Consider the following 22,388-nt stretch of genomic DNA (forward strand, 5'->3'; position numbering starts at 1 on the left):
GAACATGTCATTGTTTCTCATTGAGGTTTTCACACGGGGTGTCTTTCTTTCGCCTGGCAGTTTGGGACATTTTGGGCAAAATTAGAGTTTACACACTGCTCCAGGAACCATTACACCACTACTACACTACTGCTCTACTACACCACTACACTACTACACTACTCCACTAATACACTACTACACTACTACACTACTACACCACTACACCACTACTACACTACTACTCTACTACACCACTACACTACTACACTACTCCACTAATACACTACTACACTACTACACTACTACACTACTACACCACTACACTACTACACCACTACACTACTACACCACTACACTACTACACCACTACACTACTACACCACTACACTACTCCACTACTCCACTAATACACTACTACACCACTCCACTACTACACTACTCCACTAATACACCACTCCACTAATACACCACTCCACTACTACACCACTCCACTAATACACTACTCCACTACTACACCACTACACCACTACACCACTACACTACTACACCACTACTACACTACTCCACTAATACACCACTCCACTAATACACCACTCCACTACTACACCACTCCACTAATACACTACTCCACTACTACACTACTACACTACTACACCACTACACTACTCCACTACTCCACTAATACACTACTACACCACTCCACTACTACACTACTCCACTAATACACCACTCCACTAATACACTACTCCACTAATACACCACTCCACTAATACACTACTCCACTAATACACCACTACACTACTACACTACTACACCACTACACCACTACAATACTACACTACTACACTAATACACCACTACACTAATACACCACTACACTACTACACCACTGCTACACCACTACACTACTACACTACTACACTACTCCACTAATACACCACTCCACTAATACACTACTCCACTAATACACCACTACACTACTACACTACTACACCACTACACCACTACACCACTACACTACTACACTACTACACCACTACACCACTACAATACTACACTACTACACTAATACACCACTACACTAATACACCACTACACTACTACACCACTGCTACACCACTACACTACTCCACTAATACACCACTCCACTAATACACTACTCCACTAATACACCACTACACTACTACACTACTACACCACTACACCACTACACCACTACACCACTACACTACTACACCACTACACTACTACACCACTACACCACTACACTACTACACTACTACACTAATACACTAATACACTACTACACTACTACACTAATACACTACTACACCACTGCTACACCACTACACTACTACACTAATACACCACTACACTACTACACCACTGCTACACCACTACACTACTACACCACTACACTACTACACCACTACACTACTACACCACTACACTACTACACCACTACACTAATACACCACTACACTAATATACCACTACACTACTACACTACTACACCACTACACTACTACACCACTACACTACTACACCACTACACAAATACACCACTACACCACTCCACCACTACACTACGACACTACTGCACGTACACACACATGATTTATATGTTGTGTTCCACAGGGCCAGTCACCAATCCAGACACAACAACCCAAGACTCCTCCTACCAAACCCTCAACATAGCAACCCAAGACTCCACCTACCAAACTCTCAACATAGCAACCCAAGACTCCACCTACCAAACCCTCAATACAACAACCCAAGACTCCACCTACCAAACCCTCAACACAACAACCCAAGACTCCACCTACCAAACCCTCAACACAACTACCCAAGACTCCACCTACCAAACCCTCAATACAACAACCCAAGACTCCACCTACCAAACCCTCAACACAACAACCCAAGACTCCACCTACCAAACCCTCAATACAACAACCCAAGACTCCACCTACCAAACCCTCAATACAACAACCCAAGACTCCACCCACCAAACCCTCAATACAACAACCCAAGACTCCACCTACCAAACCCTCAATACAACAACCCAAGACTCCACCTACCAAACCCTCAACACAACAACCCAAGACTCCACCTACCAAACCCTCAACACAACAACCCAAGACTCCACCTCCCAAACCCTCAACACACCAACCCAAGACTCCACCTACCAAACCCTCAACACAACAGACCCAAACTAGAATTATTACACCATTAACCTGACACAGAGACAGGATACTGGTAGTTTAGTGTTAGTCTTTGTAACATTTGTACTTTTGGAAACCCATTGTGTACCATACATTCTCAATCATTGTAAACATATGTGGATCAATATAATAAAATATATTGATGTGTACTTTATCTATAATGTCATCATCTCAACAATGTGTTCCTCCTCTGATGAAACAACCATGGTCACTTTAGAACAGAGTTCTAGTTGACAGTTTCAACACTTAGTCACCACACATAGCTGAGTTCTCTGGTGGTTTAGAAGTCTAACCACCGGCCGGTTTGAATCAGTTTCCCTCTGCAGTATATGTCGACATGCAGGCACTGAGGTCACGACAGAGAAATCAACAGGATGTGTCGTGGGAGAAGGAAGAGAGAGAGAGGAGTCGTGGAAGAAATATATTTTCAGTAGCACTCTGCTGTCAAACTAGTAGCTGACAGAGAAGCTGTTGTGGACCTTACTATATTTTAACAGTATAGTAACTGTGGTAGTAAAGTATCTTCAACAGTATAGTAACTGTGGTAGTAAAGTAACTTTAACAGTATAGTAACTGAGGTAGTAAAGTAACTTCAACAGTATAGTAACTGTGGTAGTAACTTCAACAGTATAGTAACTGTGGTAGTAAAATAACTTTAACAGTATAGTAACTGTGGTAGTAAAGTAACTTTAACAGTATAGTAACTGTGGTAGTAAAGTAACTTTAACAGTATAGTAACTGTGGTGGTAAAGTAACTTTAACAGTATAGTAACTTCAACAGTATAGTAACTGTGGTAGTAAAGTAACTTTAACAGTATAGTAACTGTGGTGGTAAAGTAACTTTAACAGTATAGTAACTTCAACAGTATAGTAACTGTGGTAGTAAAGTAACTTTAACAGTATAGTAACTGTGGTGGTAAAGTAACTTTAACAGTATAGTAACTGTGGTAGTAAAGTAACTTCAACAGTATAGTAACTGAGGTAGTAAAGTAACTTTAACAGTATAGTAACTGAGGAGTAACTGTCCAGAATGAAGATACTCCATGTTGTCTCCTGCTGTCTCCTCTCAGGTGAGTTCTGTCTGTCTGTCTGGTAGTCTGTCTGTCTCTCTCTTTCTTTGTCCCGCTATCTGTCCCTCTCTCTCTGTCTCTCTCTCTCTCTCTCTCTCTGGCTGTATCAGTTTCTATAGTACTGTCTGGCTCATATTTATGTAGTAACCAAGGAAATGAACACATGTATTTAAAGTAGCAGAAAGGTCAATAGCGCTGAGCTTGTTAAATATATGGATGAGCGATGGTCGAGCAGCATTGACAAGGAGCTATAGGTATTAAATACAGTATATACAAATGATATGAGTAATGTAGGATATGAAACATTATTAAAGTGACTAGTGATCCATTTATTAAAGTGGCCAGTGATTGGGTCTCCATGTAGGCAGCAGCCTCTCTGAGTTAGTGATTGCTGTTGAGCAGTCTGATGGCCTTGAGGTAGAAGTTGTTTTTCAGTCTATCGGTCTCAGCTTTGATGCACCTGTACTGACCTCGCCTTCTGTATGATAGCGGGGTAAACAGGCAGTGGCTTGGGTGGTTGTTGTCCTTGATGATCTTTTTGGCCTTCCTGTGACATCGGATGCTGTAGGTGTCCTTGAGGGCAGGTAGTTTGCCTCCGGTGATGCACTGGGCAGAACGCACCACCCTCTGGAGAGCCTTGCAGTTGAGGGAGGTGCGGTTGCCGTACCAGGCTGTGATACAGCCCGACAGGATGCCTTCGATTGTGCATCTGTAAAAGTTTGTCAGGGTTTCGCTGTTGCGACTTCGTCACCACACTGTCTGTGTGGATGGACAATTTCAGTTTGTCTTTGATGTGTACGCCAAGGAACTTAAAACGTTCCACCTTCTCTACTGCTGTGATGTGGATAGGGGGGTGGGGGGGTGGGGCTCCCTCTGCTGTTTCTTGAAGTCCACGATCACCTCCTTTGTTTTGTTGATGTTGAGTGATATTTATTTTCCTGACACCACACTCCGAGGGCCCTCACCTCCTCCCTGTAGGCCGTCTCGTCGTTGTTGGTAATCAAGCCCACTACTGATGATTGAGTTGGAGGTGTGCATCGCCACACAGTTGTGGGTGAACAGGGGGTACAGGAGAGGGCTGGGCATGCACCCTTGTGGGGCCCCAGGGAAGTGGAGATGTTTCTTCATACCTTCACCACCAGGGGGAGGCCCTTCAGAACGTCCAGGACCCAGTTGCACCGGGCGGGGTTAAGACCCAGGGCCTCCACCTTGATGATGAGCTTGGAGGGTACTATGGTGTTGAATGCTGAGCAGTAGTTAATGAACAGCATTCTTACACAGGTATTCCTCTTGTCCAGATGGGTTAGGGCAGTATGCAGTGCGATGGCGATTGCATCATCTGTGTACCTGTTGGGCGGTATGCAAACTGAAGTGTGTCTAGGGTGACAGGTAAGGTGGAGGTGATATGATTCTTGACTAGTCTCTCAAAGCACTTCATGATGACAGAAGTGAGTTCTACGGGGCGATAGTCATTTAGTTCAGTTATCTTTGCCTTCTTGGGTACAGGAACAATGGTGGCCATCTTGAAGCATGTGGGGACAGCAGACTGGGATTTGGATTGATTGAAATGTCCATAAACAAACCAGCCAGCTGGTCTGCCAAAGCTCTGAGGATGCGGCTTGGGATGCTGTCTGGGCAAGCAGCCTTGCGAGGGTTAACACGAGGACATGTTTAACTCACATCTCCCAAGGAGGAGGAGGGGGGTGGGGTGCAGTCCTTGTTAGCGGGCTGCGAAGGTGGCACTGTATTATCCTCAAAGCGGGCAAAGAAGGTGTTTAGTTTGTCTGGAAGCGTGATGTCAGTGTCTGTAACGTGGCTGGTGTTCTTTTTGTAGTCCTTGATTTCCTGTAGGCCCTGCCACACACGTCTCGTGTCTGAGCGGTTGAATTGAGACTCCACTTTGTCCCTGTACCGGCATTCCGCTTGTTTGATTGCCTTTGCGGAGGGAATAACTATGCTCTTTATATTCAGCCATATTCCCAGACCTCTTCCCATGGTTAAATGAAGTGGTTCAGGCTTTCAGTTTTGCGCGAATGCCGCCATCCATCCACGGTTTCTGGTTAGGGGGACGATGAGCTGATAAGAGGAAGTCCGTCATTTCGATAAAGACAATAATAAGCTAGCTAGGACGGATGTGGTCTATTTAACTGTTTGTTTAGCACTTTGAAATGTACAGCGACAGAATTCAGGACATGGGTCGTTCTTACAGTATTTTCCTTGATCACCAAGTCAGAACTGTAGGATAAAAAAAGGTGGCATATCAGCAGACAATGAAAGCTCTAACAATATTCAGTGATGACATTTCTCTATATCAGCCTATAGATTACATGTGCACCAACAAGTCAGAACAGTAGGCTAAGTTATGAGGGGTCTGGCATTCTCTGCATTTATGGTGCTTTCAAGCCAACTGGGAAGTCGGAAAAAAACAAGGTCATATCATGACATCAGTGATCTTCAGGTTAGAGCTCTAGAAAGAGGCCCGTGTCCCCGACTTGGAATTCAGAGTTGGATGACAAATCAAACCAATTTTTTCCCAGTCGGAGTTCGCTTTTTTCAGACTTCCCAGTTGTGTTGAACTCACTGAAGTTGGATGTCTGAGATTTCCCAGTTTCCAGTTGTTTTGAATGCTGCATTAATGCTCAGAGGGAGACGGCAGGGTATTTATTCCCTTTGAGTCAGAAACCAAAACTCCTTGAGTTTCCAGTTGTTTTGGAGGTGATTAGTCATCATTCGCGTGGGACTCTTACTGATGTTGTTTTCTGTTAGAAAACTTTTGAAAGACTCTCTCCAATAACAATTGTTTCCTCTGATCTGAATCCACTGATTCAGTCAGTCATCTGTATGAGTGCTCTTGTTTTTCCCCTGTATTCCTCTTGTATTCTTCTTTTATTTCCCCTGTATTCCTCTTGTATTTCCCCTGTATTCCTCTTGTAATCCTCTTGTATTTCCCCTGTATTCCTCTTGTATTCCTCTTGTATTTCCCCTGTATTTCCCCTGTATTCCTCTTGTATTCCTCTTGTATTCCCCCTGTATTCCTCTTGTATTCCTCTTGTATTTCTCCTGTATTCCTCTTGTATTCCCCCTGTATTCCTCTTGTATTTCCCCTGTATTCCTCTTGTATTCCTCTTGTATTTCCCCTGTATTCCTCTTGTATTCCTCTTGTATTCCTCTTGTATTCCCCCTGTATTCCTCTTGTATTCCCCCTGTATTCCTCTTGTATTCCCCCTGTATTCCTCTTGTATTCCTCTTGTATTCCCCTGTATTCCTCTTGTATTCCTCTTGTATTCCTCTTGTATTCCTCTTGTATTCCCCCTGTATTCCTCTTGTATTCCTCTTGTATTCCTCTTGTATTTCCCCTGTATTCCTCTTGTATTCCCCCTGTATTCCTCTTGTATTCCTCTTGTATTTCCCCTGTATTCCTCTTGTATTTCCCTGTATTCCTCTTGTATTTTCCTCTTGTATTTTTACCCATTATCTATAGACACTCTGGTTGAATTTAATCTGTTAGACTTTACCCATTATCTATAGACACTCTGGTTGAATTTAATCTTTAGGATTTTAATAATTTTAATTTCGATTTTTAAAGTTAACCACATTACAATAATTTTGATATTCAAACTGGATATTATAATGTATATATTTTTTGTACATCAATACATTAATACACACCCCATATTGAACTGTTACTATTAGACCTCAATACATTAATACACACCCCATATTGAACTGTTACTATCAGACCTCAATACATTAATACACACCCCATATTGAACTGTTACTATCAGACCTCAATACATTAATACACACCCCATATTGAACTGTTACTATCAGACCTCAATACATTAATACACACCCCATATTGAACTGTTACTATCAGACCTCAATACATTAATATACACCCCATATTGAACTGTGTAACTCACAGAACACCTCACTCAATACTGAACATGTATCATGTTATACCATAGTGATCATGTATTATTGATACCATAGTGATCAATACTGAGCATGTATTATTGATACCATAGTGATCAATACTGAGCATGTATTATTGATACCATAGTGATCAATACTGAGCATGTATTATTGATACCATAGTGATCATGTATTATTGATACCATAGTGATCATGTATTATTGATACCATAGTGATCAATACTGAGCATGTATTATTGATACCATAGTGATCAATACTGATCATGTATTATTGATACCATAGTGATCATGTATTATTGATACCATAGTGATCAATACTGATCATGTATTATTGATACCATAGTGATCAATACTGAGCATGTATTATTGGTACCATAGTGATCAATACTGTGCATGTATTATTGATACCATAGTGATCAATACTGAGCATGTATTATTGGTACCATAGTGATCATGTATTATTGATACCATAGTGATCAATACTGAGCATGTATTATTGGTACCATAGTGATCAATACTGAGCATGTATTATTGGTACCATAGTGATCAATACTGTGCATGTATTATTGATACCATAGTGATCATGTATTATTGGTACCATAGTGATCGATACTGTGCATGTATTATTGATACCATAGTGATCATGTATTATTGATACCATAGTGATCAATACTGAGCATGTATTATTGATACCATAGTGATCAATACTGATCATGTATTATTGGTACCATAGTGATCAATACTGATCATGTATTATTGATACCATAGTGATCAATACTGTGCATGTATTATTGGTACCATAGTGATCAATACTGAGCATGTATTATTAATACCATAGTGATCAATACTGTATTTTATTACTTTACTACTTTATCATTCAACACTGTTTTACTGTATTGCTGTTGTCCTGACCTCATAAATCAATACTGTTCTTTACTTTATCATTCAGCAGTAGACCAGAACCAAACTGTATTAGTTACTAAACAGATCAGGTCTTCATTACTAGTCACATTCAAGGTAATGGTCATATTTTAAACATGTTTCCCTTGATGCTCAGTGTCCAGACATTGGACTAGAACAGAGCTGCCAAGACAGTGATGCTGACAGTTTATCAACAACACAATCTGAGGATGTCTGTACATACTATAACTCTGTGTCTGTGTTTCTGTTGTAGCTGTGGTCTGTGTGTTGTCAGGGGTGATTACAAACACAGCAACAGAAGGAGGAAGTGGTCACATTGAGTGCCCTTATCATCGGGGGTATAAGAAAAATCAGAAGTACCTCTCTAAAGGGACGTACAGAGACAGAGTTGTTGTCATCCAAACCCAAACCCATCGGCAACCAGCGTGGAGTCATAAAGGGAGATATTCTCTGTATGACGACACAGAGAGAAAAGTCTTCACTGTGACCATCCATAACCTGGTCCCAGAGGATTCAGGGACCTACTGGTGTGGAGTGGATACATGGGGACCTGATCAGCCAACTGAAGTCAGGCTCACTGTGGACAAAGGTTGGTGTCTGAGAATGTATTCTTGTGTGCTTATGATTCCTGTGACATGTTGTACTTTATATATTCGTGTTGATTTCATTCTGTCTTTCTGTCTCTCTCTCTCTCTCTCTCTCTCTCTCTCTCTCTCTCTCTCTCTCTCTCTCTCTCTCCATGACTCTATCTTTTCTCCTCTCTCTACAGCTCCTGTTCCTCCCAACCCTGGCTCCATCACCTCCAGACCTCTCCTCTCCACATCACACCCATCACCAAACATCACCATGACAACTGACTCCTCAAACTCCGCTACTGGTACATATACTACCCTTAGGGGCACGGCTCACTAAAGACGGCACACCTACCTGATTGTTGAGGGGTTTTCACCTGACTTATTTGACTCATATGTTCCAACAGATAGGACCAATGGAACAGTAGGAACAACAGCATCACCACCCACAGACATGGCTAGAACACAAGGTAACAACAACATCACCACCACAGACATGGCTAGAACACATGTTAACAACAGCATCATCACCACAGACATGGCTAGAACACAAGGTAACAACAGCATCACCACCACAGACATGACTAGAACACAAGGTAACAACAGCTTCACCACCACAGACATGACTAGAACACAAGGTAACAACAGCATCACCACAGACATGGCTAGAACACAAGGTAACAACACGATCACCACAGACATGACTAGAACACAAGGTAACAACAGCATCACCACCACCACAGACATGACTAGAACACAAGGTAACAACAGCATCACCACCACAGACATGGCTAGAACACAAGGTAACAACAAGATCACCACAGACATGACTAGAACACAAGGTAACAACAGCGTCACCACCACAGACATGACTAGAACACAAGGTAACAACAGCATCACCACCACAGACATGACTAGAACACAAGGTAACAACAGCATCACCACAGACATGACTAGAACACAAGGTAACAACAGCATCACCACCACAGACATGACTAGAACACAAGGTAACAACAGCATCACCACCACAGACATGGCTAGAACACAAGGTAACAACAGCATCACCACCACAGACATGACTAGAACACAAGGTAACAACAGCATCACCACCACAGACATGGCTAGAACACAAGGTAACAACAAGATCACCACAGACATGACTAGAACACAAGGTAACAACAGCGTCACCACCACAGACATGACTAGAACACAAGGTAACAACAGCATCACCACCACAGACATGACTAGAACACAGGGTAACAACAGCATCACCACAGACATGACTAGAACACAAGGTAACAACAGCATCACCACCACAGACATGGCTAGAACACAAGGTAACAACAAGATCACCACAGACATGACTAGAATACAGGTAACAACAGCATCACCACCACAGACATGACTAGAACACAAGGTAACAACAGCATCACCACCACAGACATGGCTAGAACACAAAGTAACAACAGCATCACCACCACAGACATGGCTAGAACACAAGGTAACAACAGCATCACCACCACAGACATGGCTAGAACACAAGGTAACAACAGCATCATCACCACAGACATGACTAGAACACAAGGTAACAACAGCATCACCACAGACATGGCTAGAACGCAAGGTAACAACAGCATCACCACCACAGACATGACTGGAACACAAGGTAACAACAGCATCACCACCACAGACATGACTAGAACACAAGGTAACAACAGCATCACCACCACAGACATGACTGGAACACAAGGTAACAACAGCATCACCACCACAGACATGACTAGAACACAAGGTAACAACAGCATCACCACCACAGACATGACTAGAACACAAGGTAACAACAGCATCACCACCACAGACATGGCTAGAACACAAGGTAACAACAGCATCACCACAGACATGACTAGAACACAAGGTAACAACAGCATCACCACAGACATGGCTAGAACACAAAGTAACAACAACATCACCACCACAGACATGGCTAGAACACAAGGTAACAACAAGATCACCACAGACATGACTAGAACACAAGGTAACAACAGCATCACCACCCACAGACATGACTAGAACACAAGGTAACAACAGCATCACCACCACAGACATGACTAGAACACAAGGTAACAACAGCATCATCACCACAGACATGACTAGAACACAAGGTAACAACAGCATCACCACAGACATGGCTAGAACACAAGGTAACAACACGATCACCACAGATATGACTAGAACACAAGGTAACAACAGCATCACCACCACAGACATGACTAGAACACAAGGTAACAACAGCATCACCACCACAGACATGACTAGAACACAAGGTAACAACAGCATCACCACCACAGACATGACTAGACCACAAGGTAACAACAGCATCACCACAGACATGACTAGAACACAAGGTAACAACAAGATCACCACAGACATGACTAGAACACAGGTAACAACAGCATCACCACCACAGACATGACTAGAACACAAGGTAACAACAGCATCACCACCACAGACATGACTAGAACACAAGGTAACAACAGCATCACCACCACCACAGACATGACTAGAACACAAGGTAACAACAGCATCACCACCACAGACATGGCTAGAACACAAGGTAACAACAAGATCACCACAGACATGACTAGAACACAAGGTAACAACAGCGTCACCACCACAGACATGACTAGAACACAAGGTAACAACAGCATCACCACCACAGACATGACTAGAACACAAGGTAACAACAGCATCACCACAGACATGACTAGAACACAAGGTAACAACAGCATCACCACCACAGACATGGCTAGAACACAAGGTAACAACAGCATCACCACCACAGACATGACTAGAACACAAGGTAACAACAGCATCACCACCACAGACATGGCTAGAACACAAGGTAACAACAAGATCACCACAGACATGACTAGAACACAAGGTAACAACAGCGTCACCACCACAGACATGACTAGAACACAAGGTAACAACAGCATCACCACCACAGACATGACTAGAACACAAGGTAACAACAGCATCACCACAGACATGACTAGAACACAAGGTAACAACAGCATCACCACCACAGACATGGCTAGAACACAAGGTAACAACAAGATCACCACAGACATGACTAGAATACAGGTAACAACAGCATCACCACCACAGACATGACTAGAACACAAGGTAACAACAGCATCACCACCACAGACATGGCTAGAACACAAAGTAACAACAGCATCACCACCACAGACATGGCTAGAACACAAGGTAACAACAGCATCACCACCACAGACATGGCTAGAACACAAGGTAACAACAGCATCATCACCACAGACATGACTAGAACACAAGGTAACAACAGCATCACCACAGACATGGCTAGAACGCAAGGTAACAACAGCATCACCACCACAGACATGACTGGAACACAAGGTAACAACAGCATCACCACCACAGACATGACTAGAACACAAGGTAACAACAGCATCACCACCACAGACATGACTGGAACACAAGGTAACAACAGCATCACCACCACAGACATGACTAGAACACAAGGTAACAACAGCATCACCACCACAGACATGACTAGAACACAAGGTAACAACAGCATCACCACCACAGACATGGCTAGAACACAAGGTAACAACAGCATCACCACAGACATGACTAGAACACAAGGTAACAACAGCATCACCACAGACATGGCTAGAACACAAAGTAACAACAACATCACCACCACAGACATGGCTAGAACACAAGGTAACAACAGCATCATCACAACAGACATGACTAGAACACAAGGTAACAACAGCATCACCACAGACATGGCTAGAACACAAGGTAACAACACGATCACCACAGACATGACTAGAACACAAGGTAACAACAGCATCACCACCACAGACATGACTAGAACACAAGGTAACAACAGCATCACCACCACAGACATGACTAGAACACAAGGTAACAACAGCATCACCACCACAGACATGACTAGAACACAAGGTAACAACAGCATCACCACAGACATGACTAGAACACAAGGTAACAACAAGATCACCACAGACATGACTAGAACACAGGTAACAACAGCATCACCACCACAGACATGACTAGAACACAAGGTAACAACAGCATCACCACCACAGACATGGCTAGAACACAAGGTAACAACAGCATCACCACCACAGACATGGCTAGAACACAAGGTAACAACAGCATCACCACCACAGACATGACTAGAACACAAGGTAACAACAGCATCATCACCACAGACATGACTAGAACACAAGGTAACAACAGCATCACCACAGACATGGCTAGAACACAAGGTAACAACACGATCACCACAGACATGACTAGAACACAAGGTAACAACAGCATCACCACCACAGACATGACTAGAACACAAGGTAACAACAGCATCACCACCACAGACATGACTAGAACACAAGGTAACAACAGCATCACCACCACAGACATGACTAGAACACAAGGTAACAACAGCATCACCACAGACATGACTAGAACACAAGGTAACAACAGCATCACCACCACAGACATGACTAGAACACAAAGTAAAATCAGCATCACCACCACAGACATGGCTAGAACACAAGGTAACAACAGCATCACCACCACAGACATGGCTAGAACACAAGGTAACAACAGCATCACCACCACAGACATGGCTAGAACACAAGGTAACAACAGCATCATCACCACAGACATGACTAGAACACAAGGTAACAACAGCATCACCACCACAGACATGACTAGAACACAAGGTAACAACAGCTTCACCACAGACATGGCTAGAACACTAGGTAACAACAAGATCACCACTACAGACATGGCTAGAACACAAGGTAACAACAGCATCACTACCACAGACATGACTAGAACACAAGGTAACAACAGCATCACCACCACAGACATGGCTAGAACACAAGGTAACAACAGCATCACCACCACAGACATGACTAGAACACAAGGTAACAACAGCATCACCACCACAGACATGACTAGAACACAAGGTAACAACAGCTTCACCTCAGACATGGCTAGAACACAAGGTAACAACAGCATCACCACAGACATGGCTAGAACACAAGGTAACAACACGATCACCACAGACATGACTAGAACACAAGGTAACAACAGCATCACCACCACAGACATGACTAGAACACAAGGTAACAACAGCATCACCACCACAGACATGACTAGAACACAAGGTAACAACAGCATCACCACCACAGACATGACTAGAACACAAGGTAACAACAGCTTCACCACAGACATGGCTAGAACACTAGGTAACAACAGCATCACCACCACAGACATGACTAGAACACAAGGTAACAACAGCATCACCACCACAGACATGGCTAGAACACAAGGTAACAACAGCATCACCACCACAGACATGACTAGAACACAAGGTAACAACAGCATCACCACCACAGACATGACTAGAACACAAGGTAACAACAGCTTCACCACAGACATGGCTAGAACACTAGGTAACAACAGCATCACCACAGACATGACTAGAACACAAGGTAACAACAGCATCACTACCACAGACATGACTAGAACACAAGGTAACAACAGCATCACCACCACAGACATGGCTAGAACACAAGGTAACAACAAGATCAACACAGACATGACTAGAACACAAGGTAACAACAGCATCACCACCACAGACATGACTAGAACACAAGGTAACAACAGCATCACCACCACAGACATGACTAGAACACAAGGTAACATAATGAACCCTCCCCAGCTAGCATTGAGGAATCGGCCCAGAAGCGGCCCTCTTCTGTCCACCTGAATTCAACCATTTTTGACGGCATCTTACCAGAATTCCCCCATAAGCAGACTGGTACAAATGTAAATAAATGTACACAAAATGACCCTATTTAGTCATTTTAAATATTACTACTATACATTATATATATACAAATTATACCCATCCACATAAAAACATTTTGTGTCGGATAAAACACAGTACACCTGGTGACCGTGTCAGTGTGCAGGCGCCTGGCACACCACAAGAGTCGCTACAGCGCGATGGGACAAGGACATCCCAGCCGGCCAAACCCTCCCGTATCTCTGACGACGCTGGACAAATTGTGCGTTGCCAAATCGGTCTCCCGGTCGTGTCCGGCACAGGTGTCGTAGCAACGTCGTTAACACTGCAGTTTTTTGCCTTGCACAAAGTATCAACACACTAAAATACTACTTCAACAGGACTCTTAAATAATTTAATGTAAATGTTAATTGTATTTTTTCTTAATCACAGAAACAATGAGAAAATATGGAAAAAGAACGAATGAAATGTTAATTATATAAAGCAACCTGTGTAACCATCTGCCAGAGAGTAGCCCCAATCGGCCTGAGCTCAATCCCTGCATCCTAGCCACAAATAATACATCTGGGACAGATAACTCTCCCTGGAATCGGCCTGAGCTCAATCCCTGCATCCTAGCCATAAGTAATACATCTGGGACAGATAACTCTCACTGGAATCGGCCTGAGCTCAATCCCTGCATCCTAGCCATAAGTAATACATCTGGGACAGATAACTCTCCCTGGAATCGGCCTGAGCTCAATCCCTGCATCCTAGCCATAAGTAATACATCTGGGACAGATAACTCTCCCTGGAATCGGCCTGAGCTCAATCCCTGCATCCTAGCCATAAGTAATACATCTGGGACAGATAACTCTCCCTGGAATCGGCCTGAGCTCAATCCCTGCATCCTAGCCATAAATAATACATCTGGGACAGATCACTCTCCCTGGAATCGGCCTGAGCTCAATCCCTGCATCCTAGCCATAAATAATACATCTGGGACAGATAACTCTCCCTGGAATCGGCCTGAGCTCAATCCCTGCATCCTAGCCATAAGTAATACATCTGGGACAGATAACTCTCCCTGGAATCGGCCTGAGCTCAATCCCTGCATCCTAGCCATAAGTAATACATCTGGGACAGATAACTCTCCCTGGAATCGGCCTGAGCTCAATCCCTGCATCCTAGCCATAAGTAATACATCTGGGACAGATAACTCTCCCTGGAATCGGCCTGAGCTCAATCCCTGCATCCTAGCCATAAGTAATACATCTGGGACAGATAACTCTCCCTGGAATCGGCCTGAGCTCAATCCCTGCATCCTAGCCATAAGTAATACATCTGGGACAGATAACTCTCCCTGGAATCGGCCTGAGCTCAATCCCTGCATCCTAGCCATAAGTAATACTGCCCAAGACGGCACAGACGACCGACGATGACCGACGACGACCGAGTCTGAATCTCAGCCGAGTGCCCGACTCTCAGCCGGAATCGGCCCAGATCCACTTTGCTAGCTGGGTCAGCACCACATGACACTAAGAGATAAACCTCCAAGCACCATCCTGTAACATGGACTACAACTACCAAGCATCATACTGTAACATGGACTACAACTACCAAGCACCATACTGTAACATGGACTACAACTACCAAGCATCATACTGTAACATAAACTACAACTACCAAGCATCATACTGTAACATGGACTACAACTACCAAGCACCATCCTGTAACATGGACTACAACTACCAAGCATCAAACTCTAACATGAACTACAACTACCAAGCATCATACTGTAACATGGACTACAACTACCAAGCACTAAACTAACAAGGATTACAACTACCAAGTATCAAACCCTTTTAAACTACAACCGTGAATCTATAGATCCACCACCTTGTGGTGGAAACTAGCCATTACATCTTCCTCCTCCAGACAGTGAAGGAGATTGAACAAAAAAGCATTGACTTTCCTGATACTTGGTTTTAGACTAACAAATCTGGCTCTTACTATTGATATCTCATTAACATTTCATCTCTATGTTCTGCTCTCTTCAACACCACCTGTTTCTCTGTCTAATGTTGTCCTCCCTCCTCCCTCCCTCTGAAATGGTAGAAACCCAGATGTACAGTACAGTAGAGACGAGCTAAATGTAGCATCACTGTTACATTATGCCTGAGTACTGTCTCTGGGTGTTCTAGGTGATGTGATGTTCTCTGGTGTTGGTCTGGGTGTTCTAGGTGATGTGATGTACTCTGGTGTTGGTCTGGGTGTTCTAGGTGATGTGATGTTCTCTGGTGTTGTTCTGGGTGTTCTAGGTGTTGTGATGTTCTCTGGTGTTGTTCTGGGTGTTGTTCTACTACTGCTGGGTCTGCTGCTGTTCATGTTCTTTAGACAGAGGAGAGACCGAGACAGGAGACCAACAGGTACACTAGTTATCACACACAAACATTATTTAAAATAATATCTCAACAAATAAATATAGATTTTGTAAATAACAAAATTTAATTCAAATTAAATCAAATAAATCATAGAAAATATATGAAAAATAAATTTATAATCTATGTTTGTGATCCTCTTCAGCATCCAAACACTCTGCCAGACTGTTGGTGCCTGACTCCATGACACCCAACCTAGATCCAAACACAGGAACCATCACTAACCCCATCTACGCCACTACAACCAATCAGAACCCAGACACAGCGTGTGACATCACAGCCATCTATGCCACGGCAACCAATCCTTGTCCAGATGGCCTCTACTCCAATGTTGGTCCGACAGTGAGCTACAATACTGTCAACTTCTCCAGACATCCAGCCTGACTCCACTGTGCTACTGTCAACTTCTCCAGAGATCCAGCCTGACCCAGAGATCCAGCCTGACTCCACTATACTACTGTCAACTTCCCCAGAGATCCAGCCTGACTCCACTGTGCTACTGTCAACTTCCCCAGAGATCCAGCCTGACTGTCTCTAGTGACTGATGCTAGTATCCACCCAGACACCTCATAATGTACTGCACCATTAAACACAGAATTAATTAATGTTGTCATTTGTTCATGTTTTCATGTTGTCATTTAGTCATTCATTTGTGCTTTTAAATAATTCATTTATTTGATCGTTCATTTGTTAATTAGTTCATATATTCATTTAATAATGAATTAATTTGTTTGTTCATTATTCATATTTTTTTTCATATAGTGTATTAATTTATTTGTTGTTCGTTCATTCATCATTCGCTAGTTAAATCATCTGTTCATTCATTATTTAGTTTGTCGGTTCGTCCGTTCATTCATTATTTGTTTGTTAATTCATTCATATTTTTATTCATTTTTTAAAATAAATATTCTATCAATTTGTTCATATACTCATTCATGTATTTTGTGTTTGTTCCTTCATTCATCATTCGTTAGTTCAATCATCTGTTTGTTTAGTTGTAATTTTGTTTGTCAGTCATTACATTCAGCACGTCCATTCATTCATTCATTCATTGTTTCTACTGTGAATGTAACACTGACTTGAACAAACAGAGACAGTTTGTAGCTTTTAGGAACCTTTGATTATTCAGTGTTTTTTACTCCACTTGATGGGAAATGAGACTCTGTGTATTTATCAATAAAGCACCAATATATTTATGTGTTTGATACGTTCCATTCTAGACATTACTATAAGTAGTCCTCCCCTCACCAGCCTCCACTGGTGCTGTCAGTAATTGTCAACTCTGACAGTAGTGCTGTCAGAGTTGGAAGGAGAGAAAGGGGGGGGAGCGCCATCCTGTGGCAGAATAACTCTGTTTCTCTTCTCTGTAGACATTCTCCAGTCTGCATGAGAGTGTATGAATGTATTTCTGTGTTATGAGAGATACCTGGAACAACCTGGAGAGAACACAGCATTATATCAGGACCTATAGACACCTGAAGAGAACACAGCATTATATCAGGACCTATAGACACCTGGAACAACCTGGAGAGAACACAGCATTCTATCAGGACCTATAGACACCGAGACCAACCTGGATATAACACAGCATTATATCAGGACCTATAGACACCTGGAGAGAACACAGCATTATATCAGGACCTATAGACACCTGGACCAACCTGGATAGAACACAGCATTATATCAGGACCTATAGACACCTGGACCAACCTGGAGAGAACACAGCATTATATCAGGACCTATAGACACCTGGAACAACCTGGAGAGAACACAGCATTCTATCAGGACCTATAGACACCGAGACCAACCTGGATATAACACAGCATTATATCAGGACCTATAGACACCTGGAGAGAACACAGCATTATATCAGGACCTATAGACACCTGGACCAACCTGGATAGAACACAGCATTATATCAGGACCTATAAACACCTGGAGAGAACACAAACATAATATCAGGACCTATAGACACCTGGACCAACCTGGAGAGAACACAACATTATAACAGGACCTATAGACACCTGGACCAACCTGGAGAGAACACAACATTATATCAGGACCTATAGACACCTGGACCAACCTGGAGAGAACACAGCATTATATCAGGACCTATAAACACCTGGAGAGAACACAACATTATAACAGGACCTACAGACACCTGGACCAACCTGGAGAGAACACAGCATTATATCAGGACCTATAGACACCTGGACCAACCTGGAGAGAACACAGCATTATATCACATGTGTTACTCATCTCTGCTGTCCTGCACCTGACACCTCTGCACCAGCTACACCCAGACATTTACAGAATAACGCACCTTCTAAATCGAGTCAGCAGGAGCAGACAACCCCACTTTGGCGGTCGAGGAGCGCGTCCAGCAGCATGCGACCATGTTGCAACGTCTCGGCACCCCCATGGATCCCGTGAAGGAGATGATGGACCGATTGGAGAGAGTTCTGCCAGCACCTCCACCGGCACCACTACAACAGGCACCACAGTTCACCCCTCCTTCACCTGGTCCCAGTGGGATTCGGCTTGTGCTCCCGAGGGAGTATGATGGGACGGCTGCCGGATGCCAGGGGTTCCTATTCCAGCTAGAACTCTACCTGGCGACCGTCCACCCAGCTCCTTCGGGACATGAGAGCGTGTCCGCCCTCTTCTCCTGTCTCTCAGGGAAAGTCCTGGAGAGGGCCAACGCCATATGGGAAAGCCCTGGAGAGGGCCAACGCCGTATGGGAAAGCCCTGGAGAGGGCCAACGCCGTATGGGAAAGTCCTGGAGAGGGCCAACACCGTATGGGAAAGTCCTGGAGAGGGCCAACGCCGTATGGGAAAGTCCTGCAGAGGGCCAACGCCGTATGGGAAAGCCCTGGAGAGGGCCAACGCCGTATGGGAAAGTCCTGCAGAGGGCCAACGCCGTATGGGAAAGTCCTGCAGAGGGCCAACGCCGTATGGGAAAGTCCTGCAGAGGGCCAACGCCGTATGGGGGGAAGGAGAAGCGGTGTAGGACCATTACGCAGAGTTCACCCGCCTGTTCGGGCAGTTTTCGACCACCCGCCTGAGGGTACGGCGAACATGGAACATGGAACATGTGGAGCATGTGTTCCAGTTGAGGCAGGGGACGATGAGCGCACAGGAGTTCGCCTCTGACTTCCGGACCCTGGCAACCAGCGCAGGATGGAACGACTAGGCCCAGATCGATCACTACCGGTGCAGTCTGCCCTAGGACGTCCGTCGGGAGTTGGCCTGCAGGGACAACACTCTCAGGTTGGACCAGCTGGTGGAGCTGTCCATCCGGCTGGATAATCTGCTGGCTACACGCGGATGTCCCGGATCGGAGCGTGTAAGTTCCATCCCCCAGCACCACTGCTCCAACGCCCATGGAGCTGGGAGGTGCTGCGCTTAGGGCGATCGGAGGAGGGGCCGTTCCCTGTACCATCTGTGGCCACAGAGGTTACACTGCTGGTCGATGCTGGGGAGGTTCCTCTGGGAGTCGAGGCTGCAGGCAGGGCACTCTCGTGTCACCCCAGGTGAGTCGGCACCAGGCTCACTCAGAGCCCCCTGTTGATCGCATGTTTTTTAAATATATTTTCCTGGGTTTTCCCCGCATTCCCAGCATAAGGCGCTCATAGATTCCAGCGCAGATGGGAATTTTATTGAAAGAGCATTTGCCCATAGTTTAGGGATCCCCATTGTTCCTGTGGGTATTCCCTTCCCTGTGCACGCCTTAGATAGTCGACCATTAGGGTCAGGGCTAACTAGGGAGGCCACCGCACCACTGGGCATGGTTACGCAGGAGGGTCACAAGGAGAGAATTAGTCTTTTCCTTTTTGATTCTCTTGCGTTTCCCATGACCCCACTATTTCGTGGCAAGAGAGGGCTCTCAAGGGGTGGTCACGAAAGTGCTCGGGGAGGTGTGTAGGGGTTTCCGTCGGTGCAACTACGGTGGAAAGTTGAGACCAGGTCTCCACCGTGCACATCCCCTCTGAATATGCCGATTTGGCTCTCGCCTTCTGTAAGAAGAAGGCGACTCAATTACCACCCCATCGACGGGGGGATTGTGCGACTCCCAGGAGTCACGTGTATCCCCTGTCACAGGAGGAGACGGCGGCTATGGAGACACATGTCTCCGAATCCCTGGGGTAGGGGTACATTCGGCCTTCCACTTCACCTGCCTCCTCAAGTTTCTTTTTTGTGAAGAAGAAGGATGAAGGTCTGAGCCCGTGCATTGACTATCGAGGTATCAACCAAATCACTGTGATAGAGTCAATGCACATGGCGTTCTTCTTCACAAAATTGGATCTCAGGAGCACTTACAACCTGGTGCATAACCAGGAGGGGGATGAGTGAAAGACTGCATTTAGTACCACCTTAGGGCACTGTGAGTACCTCATGCCATACGGGTTGATGAATGCTTCATCAGTCTTCCAGGCATTTGTAGATGAGATGTTCCGGGACCTGCACGGGCAGGGTGTAGTGGTGTATATCGACGACATTCTGATATACTCCGCAGCATGCACTGAGCATGTGTCCCTGGTGCACAGGGTGCTTGGTCGTCTGTTGGAGCATGACCTGTACGTCAAGGCTGAGAAGTGCCTGTTCTTTCAGCAGTCTGTCTCCTTCTTAGGGTATCGCATTTCAGGGGTGGAAATGGAGAGTGACTGCATTTCAGCCGTGCGTAATTGGCCGACTCACACCACGGTAAAGGAAGTGCTGCAGTTTCTAGGGTTTGCTAACTACTACCGGAGGTTTATCTGGGGCTTTGGTCAGGTAGCGGCTCCCATTACCTCACTGATGAAAGGGAAGACCGGTGCGCCTGCAGTGGTCGGCTGAGGCGGACAGGGCTTTGGTCAGGTAGCGGCTCCCATTACCTCACTGCTGAAGGTGGGACCGGTGCGACTGCAGTGGTCGGCTGAGGCGGACAGGGCTGTTGGTCACCTGAAGGCTCTGTTTACCTGGGCTCCTGTGCTGGCTCATCCGGATCCCTCTTTGGTGTTCATAGTGGAGGTGGCTAGTCCGAGGCTGGGATAGGAGCTGTGCTCTCTCAGCGCTCGGGTACGCCACCAAAGCTCCGCCCCAGTACTTTCTTTTCGAAGAAGCTCAGCCCGGGGGAGCAAAACTATGATGTGGGGGACCGGGAGCTGTTGGCTGTTGTCAAGGCTCTGAAGGCGTGGAGACATTGGCTTGAGGGGGCTAAAGACCCTTTTCTGATCTGGATTGACCACCGCAATCTGGAGTGGTGAGGAGACTGAACCCTCACCAGGCAAGGTGGGTCATGTTCTTTACCCGTTTTGTTTTCACCCTGTCCTACCGACCAGGTTCCCAGAACGCCAAGGCACACGCACTGTCCCGGATGTATGACACAGAGGAGCGGT

The 22,388-nt window shown here is 44.8% G+C and overlaps 1 protein-coding gene across 5 annotated transcripts in view; it reads left to right on the top strand.

Moving 5' to 3' along the window:
* LOC109884037 (CMRF35-like molecule 2) overlaps window positions 1-18,205 on the top strand; it is a 44,601-nt gene extending 26,396 nt beyond the window's left edge. For 2 of the 5 annotated variants that reach the window (XM_031811357.1, XM_031811356.1), the window contains 2 exons: window positions 16,890-16,997; window positions 17,155-18,205. In XM_031811357.1, the coding sequence (XP_031667217.1) occupies window positions 16,890-16,997; window positions 17,155-17,393 (347 nt within the window). In that variant the 3' untranslated portion in view covers window positions 17,394-18,205. Of the gene's footprint in view, window positions 1-2,662; window positions 3,275-8,383; window positions 8,720-8,899; window positions 9,008-9,109; window positions 9,173-16,889; window positions 16,998-17,154 lie in introns of those variants that run through there. The other 3 variants (XM_020476042.2, XM_031811354.1, XM_031811355.1) reach the window with 3 other exon arrangements.
* Window positions 18,206-22,388: the final 4,183 nt, after the last annotated feature.

This window comes from Oncorhynchus kisutch, unplaced genomic scaffold (assembly GCF_002021735.2).
Source record: "Oncorhynchus kisutch isolate 150728-3 unplaced genomic scaffold, Okis_V2 Okis01b-Okis20b_hom, whole genome shotgun sequence".
Lineage (NCBI taxonomy): Eukaryota > Metazoa > Chordata > Actinopteri > Salmoniformes > Salmonidae > Oncorhynchus > Oncorhynchus kisutch.